Source organism: Rhipicephalus microplus, chromosome 8, assembly GCF_043290135.1.
Source record: "Rhipicephalus microplus isolate Deutch F79 chromosome 8, USDA_Rmic, whole genome shotgun sequence".
Taxonomy (NCBI): Eukaryota; Metazoa; Arthropoda; class Arachnida; order Ixodida; family Ixodidae; genus Rhipicephalus; species Rhipicephalus microplus.
In genome coordinates this window covers 104151502-104172554 of record NC_134707.1, presented here as the reverse complement: position 1 = coordinate 104172554, position 21053 = coordinate 104151502, and the positions used below count along the sequence as shown (strand labels likewise).

At 46.4% G+C, this 21053-nt stretch overlaps 1 protein-coding gene across 2 annotated transcripts in view; it reads right to left on the bottom strand.

Moving 5' to 3' along the window:
* Positions 1-18423, bottom strand: part of LOC119183242 (uncharacterized) — a 53009-nt gene extending 34586 nt beyond the window's left edge. For both annotated transcript variants that reach the window (XM_075872442.1, XM_037433615.2), the window contains exons 1-3: positions 18274-18423; positions 13121-13162; positions 4974-5128 (exon numbers count right to left, since the gene is read on the bottom strand). In XM_075872442.1, coding sequence (XP_075728557.1) covers positions 4974-5128; positions 13121-13162; positions 18274-18348 — 272 coding nt within the window. In that variant the 5' untranslated portion in view covers positions 18349-18423. The remainder of the gene's footprint in view (positions 1-4973; positions 5129-13120; positions 13163-18273) is intronic.
* Positions 18424-21053: the final 2630 nt, after the last annotated feature.

Genomic DNA, 21053 nt, shown 5'->3' with positions numbered 1-21053 from the left:
TCGCAACCCGGCAACCAACCCTTCGACCAATACGGGCCGGTCTCGTCACCTCGCTATGCCCCTACTGACCACCTTGACTTCCAGCCGCAGCGCGCACCGTCTCCTCGTCGGCGATCGCCCTCCCCCATGCGTCGCCGGCATAGACCTTCTGACCAGGAAAACTAAGCACCGCAGTTCAAGAGGCAATAACTGCGCCATTTTCGAACTGTCTAAGCCCTCACCCCTCTCCTGCTAACGTGGTCGCAGTAACTGTTGAAGGCTATTCTACTTTCGCCCTTGCAGACACCGGCGCCACTGTTTCCGTTATTGCTGCTAATGTCTGCCGTGTATTACGTAAAGTCACGACGCCGCTTTCGGGACAGTCACTCCACACCGCAAGTGCACAGCAAGTAACGCCTCTCACAGCCTGCACTGCAAGAGTGTCCATCAAAGGCATTGTTTACATTGTGGAGTTTGTTGTCCTCGCTGTCTGTTCGCATAGTGTCATCCTCGGATGGGACTTCCTATCCCGCCATAATGCCGTCATCGACTGCGCACGCGCTGAAGTTGAGTTTTCACCGTTTTGTGATGTCCCATTACTTGACGCTCTTCATCAGCCGCCGAAGTTGTTCGTGCATGAAGATACCGATATTCCACCTGAAAATTTCGCACTTGTTCCAGTTTCATGCAAGGCCTACACTGACGCTACAGTCTTTTTTATGCCTTCCAATATCTTCACGAGTCGTCGAGCTCTGCCGCTGCCTTTCGCAACGATTGACCTTGCCGCCGGAAGAAGCAATATGTTCATACTCAATCCACTTTCCACACCTGTTACTTTGCTTGCGGGGGAATGTCTCGGCCGCGTGCAGGATCTCGACCCTTCGTCTTTGGTTGATGTCCCGTATGACTACTGCGACCACCCAAAATCACTGTCGGCCCTCGAGGAGTCGTCGAAGAATACGTTTTCCAGCGCCATCGCTGACACCCTAACTCCCACCGAACATGCCGACCTGCTTGATCTTCTGCATGAGTTCCGGAATTCTTTCGATGTGTCCCAACCTCAACTAGGCCGCACGTCGCCAGTCAAGCATCATGTTGACAACGGCCTACACCAGCCACTGCGTCAAAGACCATACCGTGTCTCCACTGAAGAGCGCCGCGTCATCAACGATCAAGTCAAAGATATGCTTCGTAGAGACGTCATTCGACCGTCTCACAGTTTCTGGACGTCTCCTGTCGTCCTGGTGCGTAAGAAAGACGGATCTATCCGATTTTGCGAGGACTATCGTCGTTTGAATAAGATAACCCGCAAGGTTATCTTGCGGGTTATCTTATTCGCAAGGATGGTTATCGCAAACGCAAGGACGTATATCCTTTGCCGCGCATTGATGACGCCATTGACACCCTTCATGGAGTGGAATTCTTCTCGTCGCTAGATTTGCGGTCTGGCTACTGGCAAGTTCCAATGGCTGAAGCCGATCGCCAAAAAACTGCATTTATTACACCTGATGGACTATACGAGTTTAACGTCACGCCCTTTGGGCTTTGTAACGCGCCTGCTACGTTTGAACGTCTTATGGATAATACGCTACGTCACCTCAAGTGGAATATGTGCCTCTGTTACCTCGACGATGTCGTGGTTTTCTCCCATGATTTTCCTACGCACCTCTTTCACCTCAGGCACGTTTCGACTTGCTTGACCAACGCTGGCTTGCAGCTTAACCTGAAAAAATTGCGGCTTCGCTGCACGCGAGCTCGTCATACTAGGCCACATCCTGTCCAAACACGGCGTATTACCTAACCCGGCAAAACTTCGAGCAGTCGCAGAATTTCCCAAGCCGACGACCATGAAAGAACTTCGCAGTTTTGTAGGACTATGCTCGTATTTCCGGCGCTTTGTTCGCAATTTTGCATCTATCATGTCACCATTAACCCAGCTTCCTCGCGGTGACGTTAACCTCTCCTCCTGGTCTCCTGCATGTGACGTTGCCTTCACTACTCTACGCCGTCTGCTCACCTCCCTACCTATTCTTCGCCACTTCAACCCGACGGCTCCTACCGAAGAACACACCGACGCCAGCGGCGTCGGGCTAGGCGCTGTCCTCGCTCAACGAAAGCCCGGCTATTCAGAAAACGTTGTTGCCTACGCTAGCCGCACTCTGACGAAAGCCGAAACTAATTACAGCGTGACAGAAAAAGAGTGTTTCGCTCTGGTGTGGCCGCTTGGAAAATTCCAGCCATACTTATATGGCCGCCCGTTCGATGTAGTAACTGATCACCACGCGCTTTGCTGGCTGTCCACTTTGAAAGACCCTTCTGGCCGCCTTGCGCGATGGGCACTTCGCATCCAGGAGTACGACATTTGCGTCGTATACCGCTGCGGACGCAAACACTCTGACGCTGATGCCCTGTCCCGCTCACCTTTATCGCCAGATCCGACGTGCGGAAACACTCGCCTCGAGACCTTGTCATCGCTAAATCTCGACTAGATTGCCACCGAACAACATCGTGACCCGTGGATCGCATCTCTTATCGAATATCTATCTTGCACGCCCAACCTTCCAGTATCTTGATCCCTCCGACGTCAAGCTTTCCATTTCACCATCCGCGATCAACTACTCCATCAATGCATTTACGCTCCCGATGGCCGCCGGTGGCTACTGGTCATTCCACGCACTTTACGATCACAAGTATGTGCATATCATCATGAAGATCTGCAATGTGGCCACGCCGGGTTGTTCAAAACATATGAACGCCTTCGCCATCGCTATTACTGGCGCGACATGTACAGTTTTGTACGCAAATTTGTGCAGTGCTGTCCTGACTGCCAGCGACGCAAATCAAGAGCGCCACGAGCGACTGGCGCATTGCAGCCACTTCCATGCCCTGCCAAGCCATTTCATCGCGTCAGTGTTGACCTCTACGGCCCCCTTCCATTGACATCAAATGGTAATCGGTGGATTATAGTGGCAGTAGACCATCTGACACGCTACGCCGAAACAGCCGCTTTGCCGAGCGCTATAGCTGAGGGTGTCGCCTCTTTCAATTTACGTCGCTTTATCCTTCGACATGGTCCACCTCGAGAGCTCCTTAGTGACAGAGGCCGCGCTTTCCTCTCCGAGGTCGTTCGAAACTCTGCTTTCGGAATGCCACGTCATTCATCGGAAAATGACAGCATACTACCCGCAGACTGACGGGCTAACGGAACGGTTCAACCGCACGCTGGGTGATATGCTCTCAATATACGTGGCATCTGATCATAACAACTGGGACCGTGTTCTCCCATACGTCACATTCGCATATAACACCGCAGTTCAAACCACCACGGGATTCTCACCTTTCTTTCTTCTTTATGGACGCGAGCCTTCCCATACAATCGACACCTTACTACCCTACCGTCCTGATGATTCCAAGTGCCCACCTTTCTCCGATGCTTCTCGACAAGCTGAAGAGTGCCGCCAGCTCGCCCGTGCGTTCACCTCAAAAGAGCAGCAACGCCAGAAAGAACACCGTAGCACCACCCTTTCAGATCCCAGCTATGCCCCAGTGTCTCTTGTGTGGCTCACCATTCACACCAAACACCGGGACTCTCCTCGAAACTTGTCCCCCGGTACGAGGGGCCCTACACCGTTTTGGAGAAAACCTCTCCGGTTAATTTCCTAATTGAGCCAGTTTCCAGATCAGACGACATGCACCGGCGTGCACGTGACATCGTCCATGTTTCCCGACTGAAACCATACCATGAGCCTCTGCCTGAAACTTCCTATGTCGCCAAGATGGCTCCTTTTTCAGCGGGGGCGATTGTGAAGAAGATGTGCCTGCGGCGAGCAACATCGCCAACTCCCGGCTCTCTCGGCTCGTGCTTCGGCTCGCTGCTGTGCTGATCTCTGCTGGACGGTTTTTCACGCTGTTTTGCCGTTGTCGTTATCGACTAATAAACCGCGTCACAATTCCAATTTTGCGAGAAGTGTAAGCGTGTATTCGTTTTGATATCCTTGTTGCGATCATTCTGATGGCACCTGCACCATCCGAGTGAAGTGAATTGCGCACTGTTAGAGCCTGAACATGACTTTGACACAAGCGCTACCTAATTGGAAGTTAAATGCTTCTGTTCTGTTGAAGAAGCAGCTGCATGATGCTTAAAGCGCAAGTAATTACGACTAAGTAATTAAGTTTGCAAACATTCGCTCCCGTGCAGCCGCGATGGCAAGCTACTCGTTAATGACACAGCACTTCTGCGGCAAATCTCTGAGGCAGACTCGGGACAAAATATCTCGGAGTGCTGTTCAGTTCCTAAATCAATTCGAACTTTTCTGTTACGCGCGCAGGATTACGCAAAGCGTCATCGATCAGCTGCCACTACTGCCCTTCACACTACGGCAAGAAATGAAGTAGAGAGTATATAGGAGTTACTAACATTCGAGAAAGTACTTTGGTCCAATATACACTCATGCAACGATCAAACATCCGCTAAAAGTGGCATTGGGCGCACGTCTTTGCATGTTATCTTTACCTATGCGAGTTCACGGGTTGATAATCCTCCCGCAGCCATCTCAGATTGCACGCCGCGGCACCTATCCATGGGCATTGCGGATAACACTCATTCCAGAGATACGCAGGTTTGTTCGTTTAGTTGATTCACTACCCTCACACACTGTCCCGCCCATGGTCAGTTTGTGGGACGAAGACGGTCAGCACATTTTTCCTCCTATATAGTTCGGATGGTGTCAATAGATGATGTTTCAGGCGATCTTAAGACTACATCAAAATTATGCAGAGCTTTAGAGAGACTTTGGCATTCAGGGTAAAATTGGCTGGAGTGTTTACCTACTTACCCTCGCAATAAGATATCATTGTTTCAGCACAAGTATGAAGTGTTGAGTCCGAAGTTTTCATCTCACAGATGGGTAGTTAGTTCACTACGAAGTTGGTCACCTCAATGCGAAGAAGATTTAAAAGACTGCAATTAAGCACATAAAATTTTTAGAGCTCACCAAGTGATGTTTCCTGCAATCACCACCTTGATAAAGATATCTTGTGACAGAGTTTGAGCAGTCTTGTTCTCCAACGTGGGTTTCGCTCGGATGCACTTGATATGTGGCCATTTGAGTGTCGTTAAGTTCAAGTATATGTCTTTTGATCTCATAAACTGAATAAGTAGGAATGTGTAAACGTGCGTTAGATGTGTTCATCTAAAAACAATTAGGCTTCTCTTTCGTACGATTGCTACGCAAATGGCTTTTAGTTATGAAACTATAGGCGTGTTCTATAAATTCGACAACTGTATAAAAATCAAGAGAAATAAGTGAGTAAATGTGAATTAAAAGTAAGTACGACATATCTTAAAACTAAAAAAAAACTTGGGTACTACAAAAGGGAAAACTACAATAATTTTTCAATCCTTAACGTTACCATCCCTAGTTGATTTTTGTTACGCCGCATGCAAATGACATTCTGAAGAAGTCAGGGTGGCAATATTTGTGCATTAGGCGAAGTACCCAATAGTGTAATTGGTCTCGCTGTACAGTTTCATTATAATCGGTCACTTACTAAGGTGGTCTCGTGTCCATGGTGATCGACTGCTCACGTGAAGGTAGCGGCATGGCATGCCGGCCGTGGCAGTCACTCTGCCGGTGAATGCGCGAAATACTAAGACCAGTGTACTTATATTTAGGTGCACGTTGAACCATTATAGCTGGTTAAAACTTCAATGCACTGCACCTCATAATAATAATAATAATAATAATAATAATAATAATAATAATAATAATAATAATAATAATAATAATAATAATAATAATAATAATAATAATAATAATAATAATAATAATAATAATAATAATAATAATATAATAATAATAATAATAATAATAATATTAACGATATTATTATAATAATAACGATAACACTAATAATAGTTATAATAATAATAATAATAATAATAATAATATTAACTTATTTCTTTTCATCAACGATGGGGAGACTGCGGGTAAACGTTGCTTCACATTAGCCCGCGCGCTTCTTGCTTTGCAAGATATATATATATATATATATATATATATATAGTGCTTCGACCCACAGAAACTCAGCAACGCGCTGTGCGGGCAATGTCAAATGTTTGCGAAAGCTACGTGGTCAGATTACACGCAGAGCGCGAAACGTCAAGTTTTTTCCCAGAGCGATCACGAGCACCTGAAAGAACAAATAACGTTAGGAAATTCGATTTGCAGTGTATGAAGAACGGCAGGCTATAGCAATGATCACTTTATCAACGGCGAACACTGTGTTCACCGCTGTCATTGTACATATATATATATATATATATATATATATATATATATATATATATATAGATATATATATTGTGCTTCGCCCCACAGAAAGTCAGCAACACGCTGTGCGGGCTAGGTGAAATGTTTGCGAAAGCTACGTGTTTTTTTTAGCTTATTTTGGTCAGATTACACGCAGAGCGCGAAACGTCAAGTTTTTTCCCAGAGCGATCACGAGCACCTGAAAGAACAAATAACGTTAGGAAATTCGATTTGCAGTGTATGAAGAACGGCAGGCTATAGCAATGATCACTTTATCAACGGCGAACACTGTGTTCACCGCTGCCATTGTACATATATATATATATATATATATATATATATATATATATATATATATATATATATATATATATATATATATATATATATATATAGATATATATATTGTGCTTCGCCCCACAGAAAGTCAGCAACACGCTGTGCGGGCTAGGTGAAATGTTTGCGAAAGCTACGTGTTTTTTTTTAGCTTATTTTGGTCAGATTACACGCAGAGCGCGAAACGTCAAGTTTTTTCCCAGAGCGATCACGAGCACCTGAAAGAACAAATAACGTTAGGAAATTCGATTTGCAGTGTATGAAGAACGGCAGGCTATAGCAATGATCACTTTATCAAAGGCGAACACTGTGTTCACCGCTGTCATTGTATATATATATATATATATATATATATATATATATATATATATATATGTGACGTATGAAGTGATGGTAGATAGAAGCCGAGAAGGAAGAAGTGAGAATGGAATAAACATGGGCTATGAGCCAGGCCACGTCTCCCACACGTAGCGTCACACAAGTAGACAGGATGAAGACCTCCCAGCCACTTCATCAGTGTCTCATCATCGACGCAGTCCTACACAAGACGCCCTGACCATACATCGACTACGGAATCATCTCCTAGCTGCACACAGCGACCAGCACCATGACAGAATCATCGACCGACCTTCCCATCCCCAAGTACACCGGAGCAGCGGACGATGGACCTGTACAGCACTGGTTCGACCTGTTCGAGTTCCACGCTACCGCTGCATCTTGGTCGGAACGGGAGATGGTTACGAACTTCAGCGACTACGTCTCCGGTGAGGCATTCAAATTTTACTTGACACACATATTCGAAAACGACGAATCATGGCAAAAGATCAGGGAAGAGATGATTACCCGTTTCAAAGAATACGATGAAGACATGTTCATACCTCATCAGCGGAAGGATTTTCAACTGACCCATCACAGTTACGCGAAGTCTTCCCGCAGTAAGTCTACTTTCCAAACGAGATCTCAGAGAAATTATACCACCATTGTACCATCATACGACTCTTCCGAAAAAACGTCACGCATTCGAACGCTGACTGGTAACGTGCACGTCGCAACAGACAAGGTAAAGCGTCCGTATACTGAAAGGAATCTAGAAAATTTCGCCAAAAAACTGAACCTAAACCCGCCTTTCCCAAGTGCAATGAAATCGGCATTTTTAACGTGTTCACTGCACAACAACACTTCAGATTTTACAGAATCACCCAAATGCCTTGATGCATCGTGTCACACACAAGGCCCAAATGGTTTCGAGCGTGTGATGGAATTTACGTGTGACGAGCTGGTGAATCCTCGCAATACCAGCCCCCACCCTGACGTTCGCGACCAGGGTCGTTCGACAGACACTGTCAGCCTAACTACGCTGCACAAAGAAAAACATACGCCATCAGAACCATCTGAAGCCATGCCTGTTGTGCTCTCATCGTCAAGTGACAACACACATGTGAGTCAAAGCACTGTAGGAATTTCGAATCCACCAACGCCGGCGCATTGTCAAATGACAGAAGCATTTACAATCAAGGATGATTCACAACCATCTTGGGAGCGTTCTCATCAGCCTGTCACGCTGCTTTCATCGCAGGACAAGCCTAGCAGTACAGTGTCGACTACCGACAATCGACTGATTACATCACCATCTAATGAAAAGCAGACTCATGTTCCTGAAAGAGGCCCATCTGACGAACTTTCACAAGAAGACGAGCGATTTCAACAAAGGCAACTCCACGAACTCCAAGAACTGCAACAGCTACTCGAACAAGAACAACGATCAAGTGAAACCTCCTCACGAGTACACTTCTGGCTGAAAGATTATCAGAGACAACATCAATTAAAGAAGCACAGACGAAGTCGATGCCTAAGCCATCTTCGCAGAAAGCAACGTCGACAAAGTTTCCTGCACCAGTTCTCAACGCCATGTTTACGATTCAACACCTCACGAGTACACTTCTGGCTGAAATATTATCAGAGACAACATCAATTAAAGAAGCACAGACGAAGTCGATGCCTAAGCCATCTTAGCAGAAAGCAACGTCGACAAAGTTTCCTGCACCAGTTCTCAACGCCGTGTTTACGATTCAACAAACTGAGAGAAGACTACATAAAGCTACGAAAGAGACGTACAGCTACCACGTGTACAATGAAGGAACAAAGGCATCATACCATCTGCTTCGGTTCTCGCACATGCAGGCTGCAAGCACTCGTTATGTCTCAGCCACGACACAGAAAGCAGCGTCTACGACGGAGAACTTCGTGCCTACAACATCCGACTCTCAAATGCTACAAGTACTTCGACCCTTGTTCATTCATGACAGGAATCGCTGTATCATCAGTAATTTCTACGTTCAAGGCGTACTTCTGTTGGCCAGAACGCAATAGTCAACCTCGCCCACCAGAGTTGTCATAAAATTCATCGGACTGCTCAATCGGCCTTGAAGATTTAGTGAGATTGTGGAACTCCGTCTGGACGTGAAGCTGTGAATTTGGGCATTGTTTTGTTCATTAACTTCTTTAATTTCTTATAGTTTGTAAGCAGTGCCCTCTTTCGGGGGGAGGGGGAATCGTGTGACGTATGAAGTGATGGTAGATAGAAGCCGAGAAGGAAGAAGTGAGAATGGAATAAACATGGGGTATGAGCCAGGCCACGTCGCCCATTCATCGTAGCGTCACATATATATATATATATACACATATATAGTGTTTCGACCCACAGAAACTCAGCAACGCGCTGTGCGAGCGAGGTCAACTGTTTGCGAAAGCTACGTCTTTTTTTAGCTTATTTTGGTCAGATTACACGCAGAGCGCGAAACGTCAAGTTTTTTCCCAGAGCGATCACGAGCACCTGAAAGAACAAATAACGTTAGGAAATGCGATTTGCAGTGTATGAAGTACGGCAGGCTATAGCAATGATCACTTTATCAACGGCGAACACTGTGTTCACCGCTGGCATTGTACGACGTATGTTACTGTCGTCTGACTTTTCTTTTGCCGGCCAAAAGCTCGGTCAAATAAACAGTTTCATCTTGGACGCTCCGAGTGCGGCTTCCGCCAACTTCACGACACCATCATATGTGGTGAAGGGCCGGGACCGTTTCTATTAAAGATGCAAGAAAAAAGTCGGCAGCCAAGCCAACCACACTAAAAGACTGAAGTCCTAAAGCAGAAATAGGCTGGTGACAGGCTGCAAGGTTCCCAACCATAAGTCAGACATCTTACTTACTACACAAGCACCACGGTGACGCAGGCAATTGTCACGATGACGGCAGCAGTGTACACCACCCTGATCATGATGCAGTCACTCTGAGAGCCACAGGCATTTCTTGGATCGCCAAGCAAAGACCCTGAAACCTAGCTTAAGAAGTATCAAAGCGTCTCAATATACAACATTTGGGACACCTACAAGCTGCACCTTGTGTAGATTATCCCCGATAGATGCAGCAAGGGCCTGGTTAGAGCATCTGGAGTCCGCTATTCAAACTTTTCAATAAACCCTCTTGAAAATATCCACAAGAGTCATCCGAGCAAAGACTACAACCTTCGTGACGTCTTAGACCTAACTAGCGAATAAAAGAGCTACCATTTCGGCGGAGGACATGGCCCTACCCTTTTGCCTGTCTGACACTGCCAAGCCGGAGGAAAAAGAGGTACTATTTTTTGTGTGGGTGATTCAGCAATACCTCTTTGCAAGCGTTGAACGCAACCCACCGAAGACGGTCATGAAAAATGTCTCACAGCCCACAATGTTCCAAAAACTTCCTGGAATTACCCCGCCGTGGTGGTGTAGTGGCTAAGGTACTCGGCTGCTAACCCACAGGTTGTGGGATTGAATCCCGGCTGCAGTGGCTGCATTTCCGATGGAGGCGGAAATGTTGTAGGCTCATAAGCCCATATTTAGGTGCGCGTTAAAGAACCCCAGGTGGTCAAAATTTCCGGAGCCCTCCCCTACGGCGTCTCTCATAATCATGTCCTGGTTTTTGCGATGTTAAACCCCACAAGTCAATCATCAATCATTATTCGACCTTCTTCCAGCATAAGGTCTTGTGCGCTGCGGATGGTGCCAAAATAAGAGCGTCGTGACTGGGGGCCTAGAAATGGTTATCGGGCACTCAATGCTGTAACAACGGCAGACTTTTTCCCTCAAGTCCATCATTCCCGCGCTTGCCTCACATAAACGGCCATGTTAACTAAGCTGGATGCGATAGCTACTTATCGCGAGATTCCAGTAGAACGACGCTACATCCAGAAGACGCCCATGGCAACACCTTTCGGCTCGTTTGAATTTGTTCGTATGCCGTACGCACTGAAGAATGCAGCACATACGTTCCAGCATTTTATGAATCAGGTCGCTCGCGGACTGCCCTTTGCCTCCGTCTACTTAGGCGATATTTTGGTCACGAGCCAAACGACGGAAGAGCATTAAAAATAGTGGCATATCCAGGGAGTGAATGATGGAGAGTGGGCGAAGCATTCGTCCGTCCAATCGTTTTTGCTTGCGATCATCCATGCGTCCGTCTGTGTGACCATTCATGCGTCCATCCGCCCATCCGTGTGTGCGTCTGTTCGTGCATCCGTCCCTGCGTTCGTCCATGCATCCGCCCCTGCGTCCGTTCATGCGTCCATCCAAGCATCTGTCTGTGTGTCCGTTCGTCCATCTATTAAACACTCCAAGTACCACCATCTTGCATCTTTTCATCATTTATTCTCCATATAGAAGCACCGCCATCCAGCAGACATTCCAAAGACTAAACAAGAGGTGGAACACGCACACTTTCTTACGGCTTGCGCTTCGGGTCTACTTCCCACCTTTAAACACCTCGTGTTCGTGGTATATACTAGTTCACTGTATTCATGTGGCACTGCGGCCCAACGCTCGCTAAACTTTCTGAAACCAAGGAGGTTACGCTCAGCGAGTATAACGGACGCAGGGGCGGATGCATGGACGAACGCTGGGATGGACGCATAGATGGACGTGCGGACGCACAAACAGACGCACGCACGGACGGTCACACAGACGCACGCATGGACGTTTGGAAGCAAGAACGAATGGACGGATGGATGCTTCGCCCCACTCTTCATCATTCACTCCGTGGATGTACTGCCATTTTTTTAGAACGCAATTGGAGTGTTTGGCACGCAGCTCATCACTTACGTTGGTCTTCCACTGCCGATGCTTGTGTGCGGCTTCCCTGGCTCGCGCCTCGTCATCCGCACGCGATGCTCGTCGGTGTTGCAGGCGCGACGTCATCATTCGCGAGCGCGATTGACTCTGCTAACCTTAGCGATGCTGGCAACGGCCGCGTTAGGCCGAATAACTTCGGCTTATGTTATAAAGGGCGAAGGAGCTTCACTTTCCGGTGCCCTCTCAATCGCAGGTAAACAAGCTGAAACAGTGTTAATTTGATGTGCGCCTGAACGTTGCGAATGGTGGAAAGGGCTAAGCGAGGTGACGTCACTGTGCACTGCAAGAGAGAGCGTGACCCACTTGGCATCACCCAGCAGCTGCGGAGACGGTTGGGTGGTGCTGCGCATCGACAGAGATACACAGACAAACTGCGTTACACGAGCTAGTCAAAAAGCTGCTTCGCGTCCACAACCACCAGACCTGCGCGGAACCCACAACAATATCAAAGCGAAAGCTAGAAAAGCGGCCTTTCGGCACCCTTTTCTAACGCTCGTTCTGTAGCTGGGGCAAGTACACTTGCAGGGTGCCCGCTACGCCATAAGTCATTGTGTAGTAGGCAGGCATTCACTAAGCGATCTTTCGTCACACGTCTGGAACCATTGTAACCACTGCACTTTTGCATAGAACGTTGTGCATTTTTTGTGTGCTGTGGCGGACGACGATGCAAAATTATGCCAGAAACTTTTGTAATCCTCACACTACCCCTCAGTGGCTTTGTGCCACAGGTAATAGGTGTAAAAGCTTGGAGCGTTAGACTAGGCACCCTGTGCGCAGTTCATATTGTGCGATACTGCTGTTCTAAAATGCTTTAGTACTCGTAAAAACGCGATTATTTTCCCGACATGAAGCCCGCCTAAGGCCACTTTGCAAAGGAGTCCCAGCTACAAGCGTGGCTGAGTGGTAGAACACTAGGCTAGCACGCAGAGGAGCCGAGTTTGAATCCCACCGTGTTCTTGGTATCTTTGTTTGCTAAATTTGTTTTTATTTGGTGCAATAGTGATTACTGACACTGGTGGCTGCGGCGGTAGCGGCGACGGACAACTACCGCGCCGCACGCGATGCATATTCAGATCTCATAACAGCTTACGCTGTAAAACTCATAACCCTCAATTCATTCTCGGTCTCAGGAGGCTATTGCACGGTGTGTATTCTGAGGCAAAAAACTTGTAATTTTGCAGACGAGTGAGTTTTTTTTATAACTGCGGACAAAGAAGTACACATTTTTGGAATATAATAGAAGAAAATGAAGCTATTCATATTGCTTGTACAGAGAATATAAATGCTGTTTGCGCTGTATGTAAAAAGACGAAAAATTGCTCACCGTCCAAGGGCTAGTCCTTCGCCATTCTCCTGGCGCGTTTGTCTGAAAAGTTACACAATAGTAAAGCTTGCTTTTAAAAATGCTATAACTTTGACGAAGGTGATGCACCTTACCCCAAGGCGGAACCCAATCGCCATCGTACGATGCTTTTACAGTTTCACCCCGCACACTGTATATAACACCATCGTAGACCAAAATATTCTGAACAAAATCTATGCAGATTTCACGCAATGTATAAATTGGCTCCAGGATAATCAGGCAGCAAGTAACTGTCCAGGCTTCAGTTTTCGGCTTTTAGCCTCATGTTAAGAGTTTCATGACATGACAAGAACTTCATTAGACCAGAACTTTATCGGACTACCGGGGCGTCTCGATGCAATAGTGGGCATCGATCATACAATCTACGCAGACGACATGACCGTGTGGACGATAGCAAATACGAGCATCATTGAAATGCAAGAGATATAATGCAAAGGGCCATCCGAGAGGTGCAGCGGCACCTCGAAGGCACGGCACTTGTCTGCTCTCCCAATAAATTTGAAATCCTCCTGCATAGCCCGTGCAAGAAAGAACCTCACCCGCATGCTCGTCGCTTGAGCATACACGTCACGACAAAGCAGGGGAACCAAATACCAAGGGTGTCAAAAATACGAGTGCTTGGCCTGTGGCTGGAAGAGAAAGGTTTCAACCACGAACTGGTTGCACAAATGCAGAAGGAACGGGCCACTGCAACGTACCTTGTGCGTGGAATACCGAAAAAAGAAAAGGGATGAATGAACACAACATGATGAAGTAAATACAAGCGTACGTGCTGAGCCCCATATCGTACGTCGCCACGTACGCCGACTGGAACAGAAGCAAAACAGAGAAACCTAATGCGGCGATTCGTCGGGCATTCAAGGTAGCCCTGGGTGTGGCCCAGTACACGGAAACCCGTAGGCTACTTGAGCTGGGCGTGCACAATACCCTCATGAGACAGCGGAAGCGCAGAGGATCATGCAGCTCAAGAGTTTGTCGGGCACTCGAATGGTCAGAAGCATTCTCGGCCTGCTCGCGATTCGATATCATGAGGTGCGGCGAGTGAAGTAAGCATTCCAACCAGAAGTCACGTACGCCATACTGACAGAATTCATCCCTGGGAACATGCACCCCGTTCACGACTTGCAACAATGCAAATTCAGAGCTGCAGCAAACCTGAAGCATACGGAAGTCAAAAGGGCGTCCTCTGTGTCGATGCGGCCAGGCATCCACTGTCAGCCGCGGCAGTGACGGGGGACGCTCAGAACCACCGTCGCTACCCGCGAACAAGCGAGGCGAAGTCAAGGCGCTAACGCCACCACTACTGCTACTTCTACGACAACAACGACAGCAGCGTCAGCGGCAACATCACCTGCAAGTCCGGGCAATGGCGGCAGCACCTGCTTTCTTTTTTGTGGGCCGAGATACTGCGGGAAAGCTTCCTATCCCGACACCACCGCGGCTGTCATCAGCCGAAGCTGCAAAAGAGATGAACATAGCTTTAACTGTAATTCACAGTGGTGCGGACGACACCCTGATGACTAGCGATACTAAATCAGTGATTAGAGCTATGTTAAACTGCGCGTATCTTAGGAGGTAACATGCGTGCTTAACGCCAGGGCTGTGGACTTCGTGTCAGCTAGATTACCGACAAGACACTCAAGTGGCTTCCCGCGCACAATGGGAGACATTGCATCTATAAACCCCAACAGCCGTAAACTAGCAGCCACAATACGAACAGCCAAAGACTTCCCGGCACTCCGCCTAACCATAACGAACGCACCCATCTCGTTGCGAAGCAACTTACCCAGCGAGCAGCCACCACCATGGTTGAGAGGTGCCTCGGCGGAGGCAAGGCGGTGGCCACAGGCACCGGTACCGCCAAAATGACTCCCTCCACCACCTCCGTTTATGTGGTAACTGAAGTTGAAGCAGAAGAAGCAAGGCAACAGATGTGCGTCGACTGCTATGCAGATGAATTTCGTGCCACGTACCACGACGGGCTTGGGCACTACAGAAAATACCGGAAAAAAATTTCCGCAACCTCACGTGCACCTTGACAGGTCGTAGGCGGTGGAAATAAGAAGGCTGCAGATGGGCATGTTCACCCACTTTCACCATATGCACCCCCTGTGGGCCACGCTGCACCCGTCACCTGGATGCCCACGGTGCGTGCACGAGTGGGCCCATATTGCACATATACTTTGGCAATGCGCAAGAAACGAAGGTGGACCTAGAGAACGGAGGACATCAACTGAGGATTCCTCCGAATTGGGGCGCCTTGCTGTGCGACGGCAAACCGCCCTTGAAGACCAGGTGTGGGCCATTCAGTGGTCCAGGGCCATCGCTGAGGATATAGAAAGATGTTCTTCGAACGATGTGTCCCCTGAAGCCTAGCCGCTGGCACAGCAACAACCGGTGGACAAGTAAAGTTCATTCAACTCTACTTCATTGCAGTTCTGAGGGAATGATATTTAATGGTGCCAGAGGCCTCTCTAAATCAAGTCGGTGGCTCCAGCCATAATGGTGCCAGAAGTCGAATATCCAACGCGATGTCATTGGCTCTCTGGGTGGCCTGCAGTTTAATTTGAAGGCTGCTGCTCTTCAAAAGTGCATCGCTGAAAGCCCTGGCAGGTATGCGCCACAAGCATTAGGCTAGCCTCACTAAGCCTTCTGTGACAAGATTGAGACATCGAAAACTGTGGAGGGAGAAAGCAGAGTGAAGGAGAGTGACGACGGTGATCAGTTGGAATGAAGACTGGAGCCCGGGCTGGGAGTGCTTTAAGACTAGTAAAAAGAGGAACGACAACGCAAGGAGGTGGCCATGAGGAGGGATCCGATCATTAGGCGTCGTTAAGCGTGCGATCGTAAAGCGTCAAGAACAGTTGACGACGAAGTGGAGGCAATAACGCAAACGAGTAGTGAAGCGGAGTTGACGTCGAACAAAAGGACTTCAATTACCGTAATGAAATATTTTGTTTAGGCATGGTTCAATCCTATGTGCTCACGGTTTTAAGAAATTATATGGTTACGTTGCTATGAGGCTGAGAACGAGTTGAATACGTATAGAAAAAAACAAAGGCAGGAACAAAAGGAAACGACACAGAAAAAATTGTTTCGGAAAAACATTGCAGTAGGAAGAAAAAAGCGTAGAAATAAGTTGGGATAATAAAGGGAGAAGCTCGATCTAAGGTTTTAAGACTTAAATGCCCTCTCAATGCTGATTCTATCTACACCTAAGTGCCCATCTCATGGCTAGTCTTGGCTGTTACGGTAACGAAAACTTGCTAGCTCCATTGTGGGAAAGCTGCCCTGATTTCAGGAGCGTAGCGCTTCGAGAAAGTGGCTGGTCGTCTGTACATATCATGTGGCGGAATCATGCTCCCAAGAAAATGCGCAGTACAAGCCTAAAAATACTAAGATTCTTCATATACTCGCCACAATAACTAAGAATGCCGTAAATATTGTGATTAACAGGAATGATCACGAAGTAAACCCTTTAATAAGGTAATGCCGTTAAAAACGCTTTGAAAACGTGCGGCTAGCACCCACGCCACGCAAGCGATGGCGCCACTTCTTTGCCAAACTTGCAACAGTTCTTTTCTTTTTTACTTCTCCAGCCTTTACTTCAATACATTTAGAGGGGGTTGTCACAACCTTATGAAGCTCAGTGTAGACGAGAGGCACATCAGCTTCCCCAGCAAGTGGGGCAGCTTGGTCTAGTTGGTATGAGACATGACTATGGTTATAGCCCCAGAACATAACGACGAGACAGGGACGACACAGTGTCCTTCATGTCCTTTTTTCTGTGTCGTGGTTCTGTTCCCGTGTTATAACTATCGTCTTTCCATACAAACCCCGCAAGCTTCCCTGTAACATACGTCATCAACAGTTTTGTAAACGAAACAGTGAGAACTACGAAGTGAAAGTAGTGGGTGTCAGCGCTATGTATTTCCTCAGGTTCGCCGCTTTAGTATGTATATTTCGCTGATAAATTAGAACTGCACCAATTTTCTAATTGGTGCAGTTTAAATGAAACTAATTTTCATTGTTATTGTCTTCCTTAAGCTGTACAAATATTTGCAATGCAATTGTCTGTAATGTCCTGTATTGAAACTGCCCTATCTGTGTGTAGATATTCTAGGTGCCTCTTACAACATCGAAACAGAGAAAATACTTTATTTTTTGGATTACAGCTTTCATGCAAACCAGGATTTTACACACGGCAGCAATACGTCGATATGTCACTTCAAACAATTAGTGCAAATCAACAAGTACATCGTCCACCAACCCTATGGTCCCACGATTGAATGAAAATGATAATAAAATTAAAATTAAGGAAGCATATCTTAGAAGTATTGAGATACGTTTACGTACAATTACAGGAGTGTGAAAGAATTAAACATGTTCACACAGTTTAAGCACCAGACATTGCAAAAAATAAAAAGAAATCAGTAATAATAAAAAGTGATAATAAAGTAATAGGCGATACGCTTAAAAGTAAGAAGTAATAAGCGATACGCCTAAAATAATTACAAGCTTCTTAATCCAGAATAACCCTCCTTCATTCTGTTGCATTGCCACAGGGTTGTAACGGTAAGGAACACTACATTTCGTGCTATTTACTAGGCAAACTTCTATTTACTACGCAAATTCATTTATTAGGCAAACATGTTTCTAAGAAACGAAATTACAATGTGGAGGCAATACACCCTGTAAACTGACAGTGCTGATTCCAGTTGCCGCCGTCGCTAGTCTCATCTGGGTTAAGGCACCCCGGCATTTAGGCATTTGGCATGCAAGATTATAGAGGTATCACTGCTGGCACGTTAGTTTCAGAATAGGCTGTACTGTTTGCACGCCACGCCTTGGCACGTAACAGTATTTTAAAATAATCAGAAAGGCGTCGTTGCATTTGAGTGCGGTTTCCGCAAGGTAGTGGTTACACGTGTTGCGAACAAGTTACGTAAAATAGAATAAGAAGAGTGCGTGGCATGCTGCTTATATACAAAGAGTATGAGATGAACATACGAAATTACGTTACTCTTCTATAGGACTATTCGTCCTAACCCCAAAAGTGAGGGAGTCCTTTGGAAGAATTTTATAAGCACGCATGAACTTAAATGGAAACATACCTTGTTCCTACCTGCGACAACCAATAGTACTGAGCTTGAGAATAAAAACAGTGACCAAAGGCCGTGCGCAGGCATGGCTGTGGTTCTGCTACGAATAGTGAAATGATCAGTTCGAATTAAAACATCTCTTGCGGCTTGAAAACCTAGAGTCGCTTATATACCCCCTTATCGTGGCCTTACACCTTGAGATTACACCATGAATGGAAGGGCACACTGGAAGAGTAAATGGAGTTTGTAAAATATTCGCTGTACGTGGGCATTTCAAGCATTTAAAAACTTTATGTAGGACTCCTTTTCTGTGTCTTTAAAAAATGGAAATATCAACCACCTCTTTTGTAGGTAAGGGTACTCGCCGTGGTTTCAATGTCTTTGCGAAGCATTCTTGAGCCGCGTCGCTAATTTCTCATTTGGATATGGACGTTATTTATCATAACTTAGGGCATTTCTGAAAAACTGGCCCCGTAAGAACCATTGTCCTCATTAGGAAGCACTGAAAGAAATAATATCTATAAAAAACGAGTTTTATGGCACCTTCAAGACATTTAACTGTTCTTAGCAAGTAGTAATGAATATCAAGATCATGTATCCGGCATCCTTTTATTCGAGCTCGCTTGGTATTTGTTTCCTTTTGCGACTTGTCCAGTGCATAGCAGAAATAAAGGACCTTTCACTGTCCAGAGAACGTAGCTAAAGCATATTTTTTTTAATGATGCTACAGCCCATTTATACATGTTGGTGCGTATGCTTGAATGTGTGCATTTTCATGTACGAATGCCGAACTGAAACTTTTTTTATATTTATGTGTAATAACACTCCGTTCTGTGCAGCAGCGACAGCGCTAATTTCTAGCGGCCAAATACAACTGCAAATCCGTCAGGCAGGCTCGAGGCGAAATGCCTAGGTAATTACGGAAATTACGTCAATTCTAGTTCGTGAAGATTTTTATAGTATGCAGAAATGTGCATAGAAGCCCATATTCTTTTCCAAACTATAGAACCTCGCCTCCTGGCTATTTGCTGCGGCGTCAAAGCTTATATTTTAGCTCCATTACCATACATGAACGACGCTTTGCGAAATCCTGTGCGTACTAACGAAAACTGCATGAACTAGAATTGACGTATTTGCCGAACGGAACCCGAGGTATCTTGCCTCAAGCCTGCCTGACAGATTTGTTGTAGTAGTAGGCTGCTAGAAAGTAGCACTGCTCTGCTGCTCGGGACGTAATGTTTACGCATATTAACATAAGAAAATGTTCAGATTGGAATTCGCATATGATTACGCGCACATTGAACAATAGGCACCGACAATAAATGACTCATGACACCCATTTTTTTACCATAATCTGTGTTGTGTGGGCCGGTGCTTGTACGTTCACAAGAAGATGGCGAAATATCAGTGCATTCGGTCGTGCCGGTAATTTATAATCAAATATTTTTATAAATGAGCGAGTGGCCCAGTGCTTGGACAACACTGGCGCGCTCGCTAGCCGTGACGTAACGAACCGCTTGCTCCGCGACCTTCTGCATGGTGTGCAGTACTCAGGGGGATCGTGTTTCATGGTCAGCTGCGCTTGCAACTGAGTTGTTTCAGCGTTGTTCAACGTGCCACTGGAACTGAACGACTTGCAATGGTTGAAGCAATGGCACAAGACGTCGTCGCCGCTTCTGCTGCTCAATGAATCATTGCCCGAATCTTGAGCTCATGATGGCGCCGACGACATGGCGATCTTACCTCGCAGGACTTGCGACATGTGCGGATCACGCGACAAGCAACACTCGCAACACAGTGAACACACTGACCGCGTGCCAATGGTGCCGTTTGGCAGCAGACGACGGCACTGCTCCCATCGGTTTCTGACGTTATGCACCCCACGGCACAATGGCAGTCGCCGGCGGTGGACGGAGTTTACAGCCGAAGACTTCTACGGCTCATTTTGGACTGCAATAATCTTTCACAGTCCAGTTTTCACACGTGTACACACATATTCCGCCTTCTAACTTCGTGTTTCACCGAAAACCGCAAATTTTTGCGTGACCATGTCATGGCCCCTTCAAATAATCGAGCATCGAGCGTCGGTAACAGTCGCCGACTTAATTGCTAAGCACGTGCTACTCATGGCGTCGCCTTGAGTATAAGCCTGCTTTCGAACAATATGAGAACTTTTTTTTTGAAGGGGGGGGGGGAGGCTGCAGAATCTTTCTCTAGTTACAGCACACATTTCTCTCCTATTACTTAGTTCTCGTCCAATTTGACTAACATTTGTATCATTGCCTCTGATCTTGCTGTGGAACAAACAACAGCTGTTTGTCACCTCTAGTCAGGTTATCAGGACGTGTCTCACTTAGAAAAGCAACCCTCATGGCCGGACATCTCTTGTCACCCATCGCATAAACGCTGGTGTCGGCTAGGGCTCCATTTGTCAAAGACCATTTATTTTTTATTTATTTACAGAGTACTGTCAATCCCCTATGAGGATTATTATGGGGGTGAGCATCACTGTCACAAATTTCGACGTTTGAAACAAGAAAAAGTAGAATAATATAGATCAAATAATCTATGAACACAGCAGTACAGCATAAAACAATATTTAATAATAGTTATTTGAACGATAACCAAGTACAAAATACACCAATGGTACACCTACAAAAAACAGGAGTCGAGAGTAAACGAATCCCAGAAAAAAGAAAACACAATTCGAGTATTGTTATCAAGGAACCATATCAGACAATAAATATATGCAGACAAGTGTTTTAGTATGACAATTGGAAACAAAAAGGACC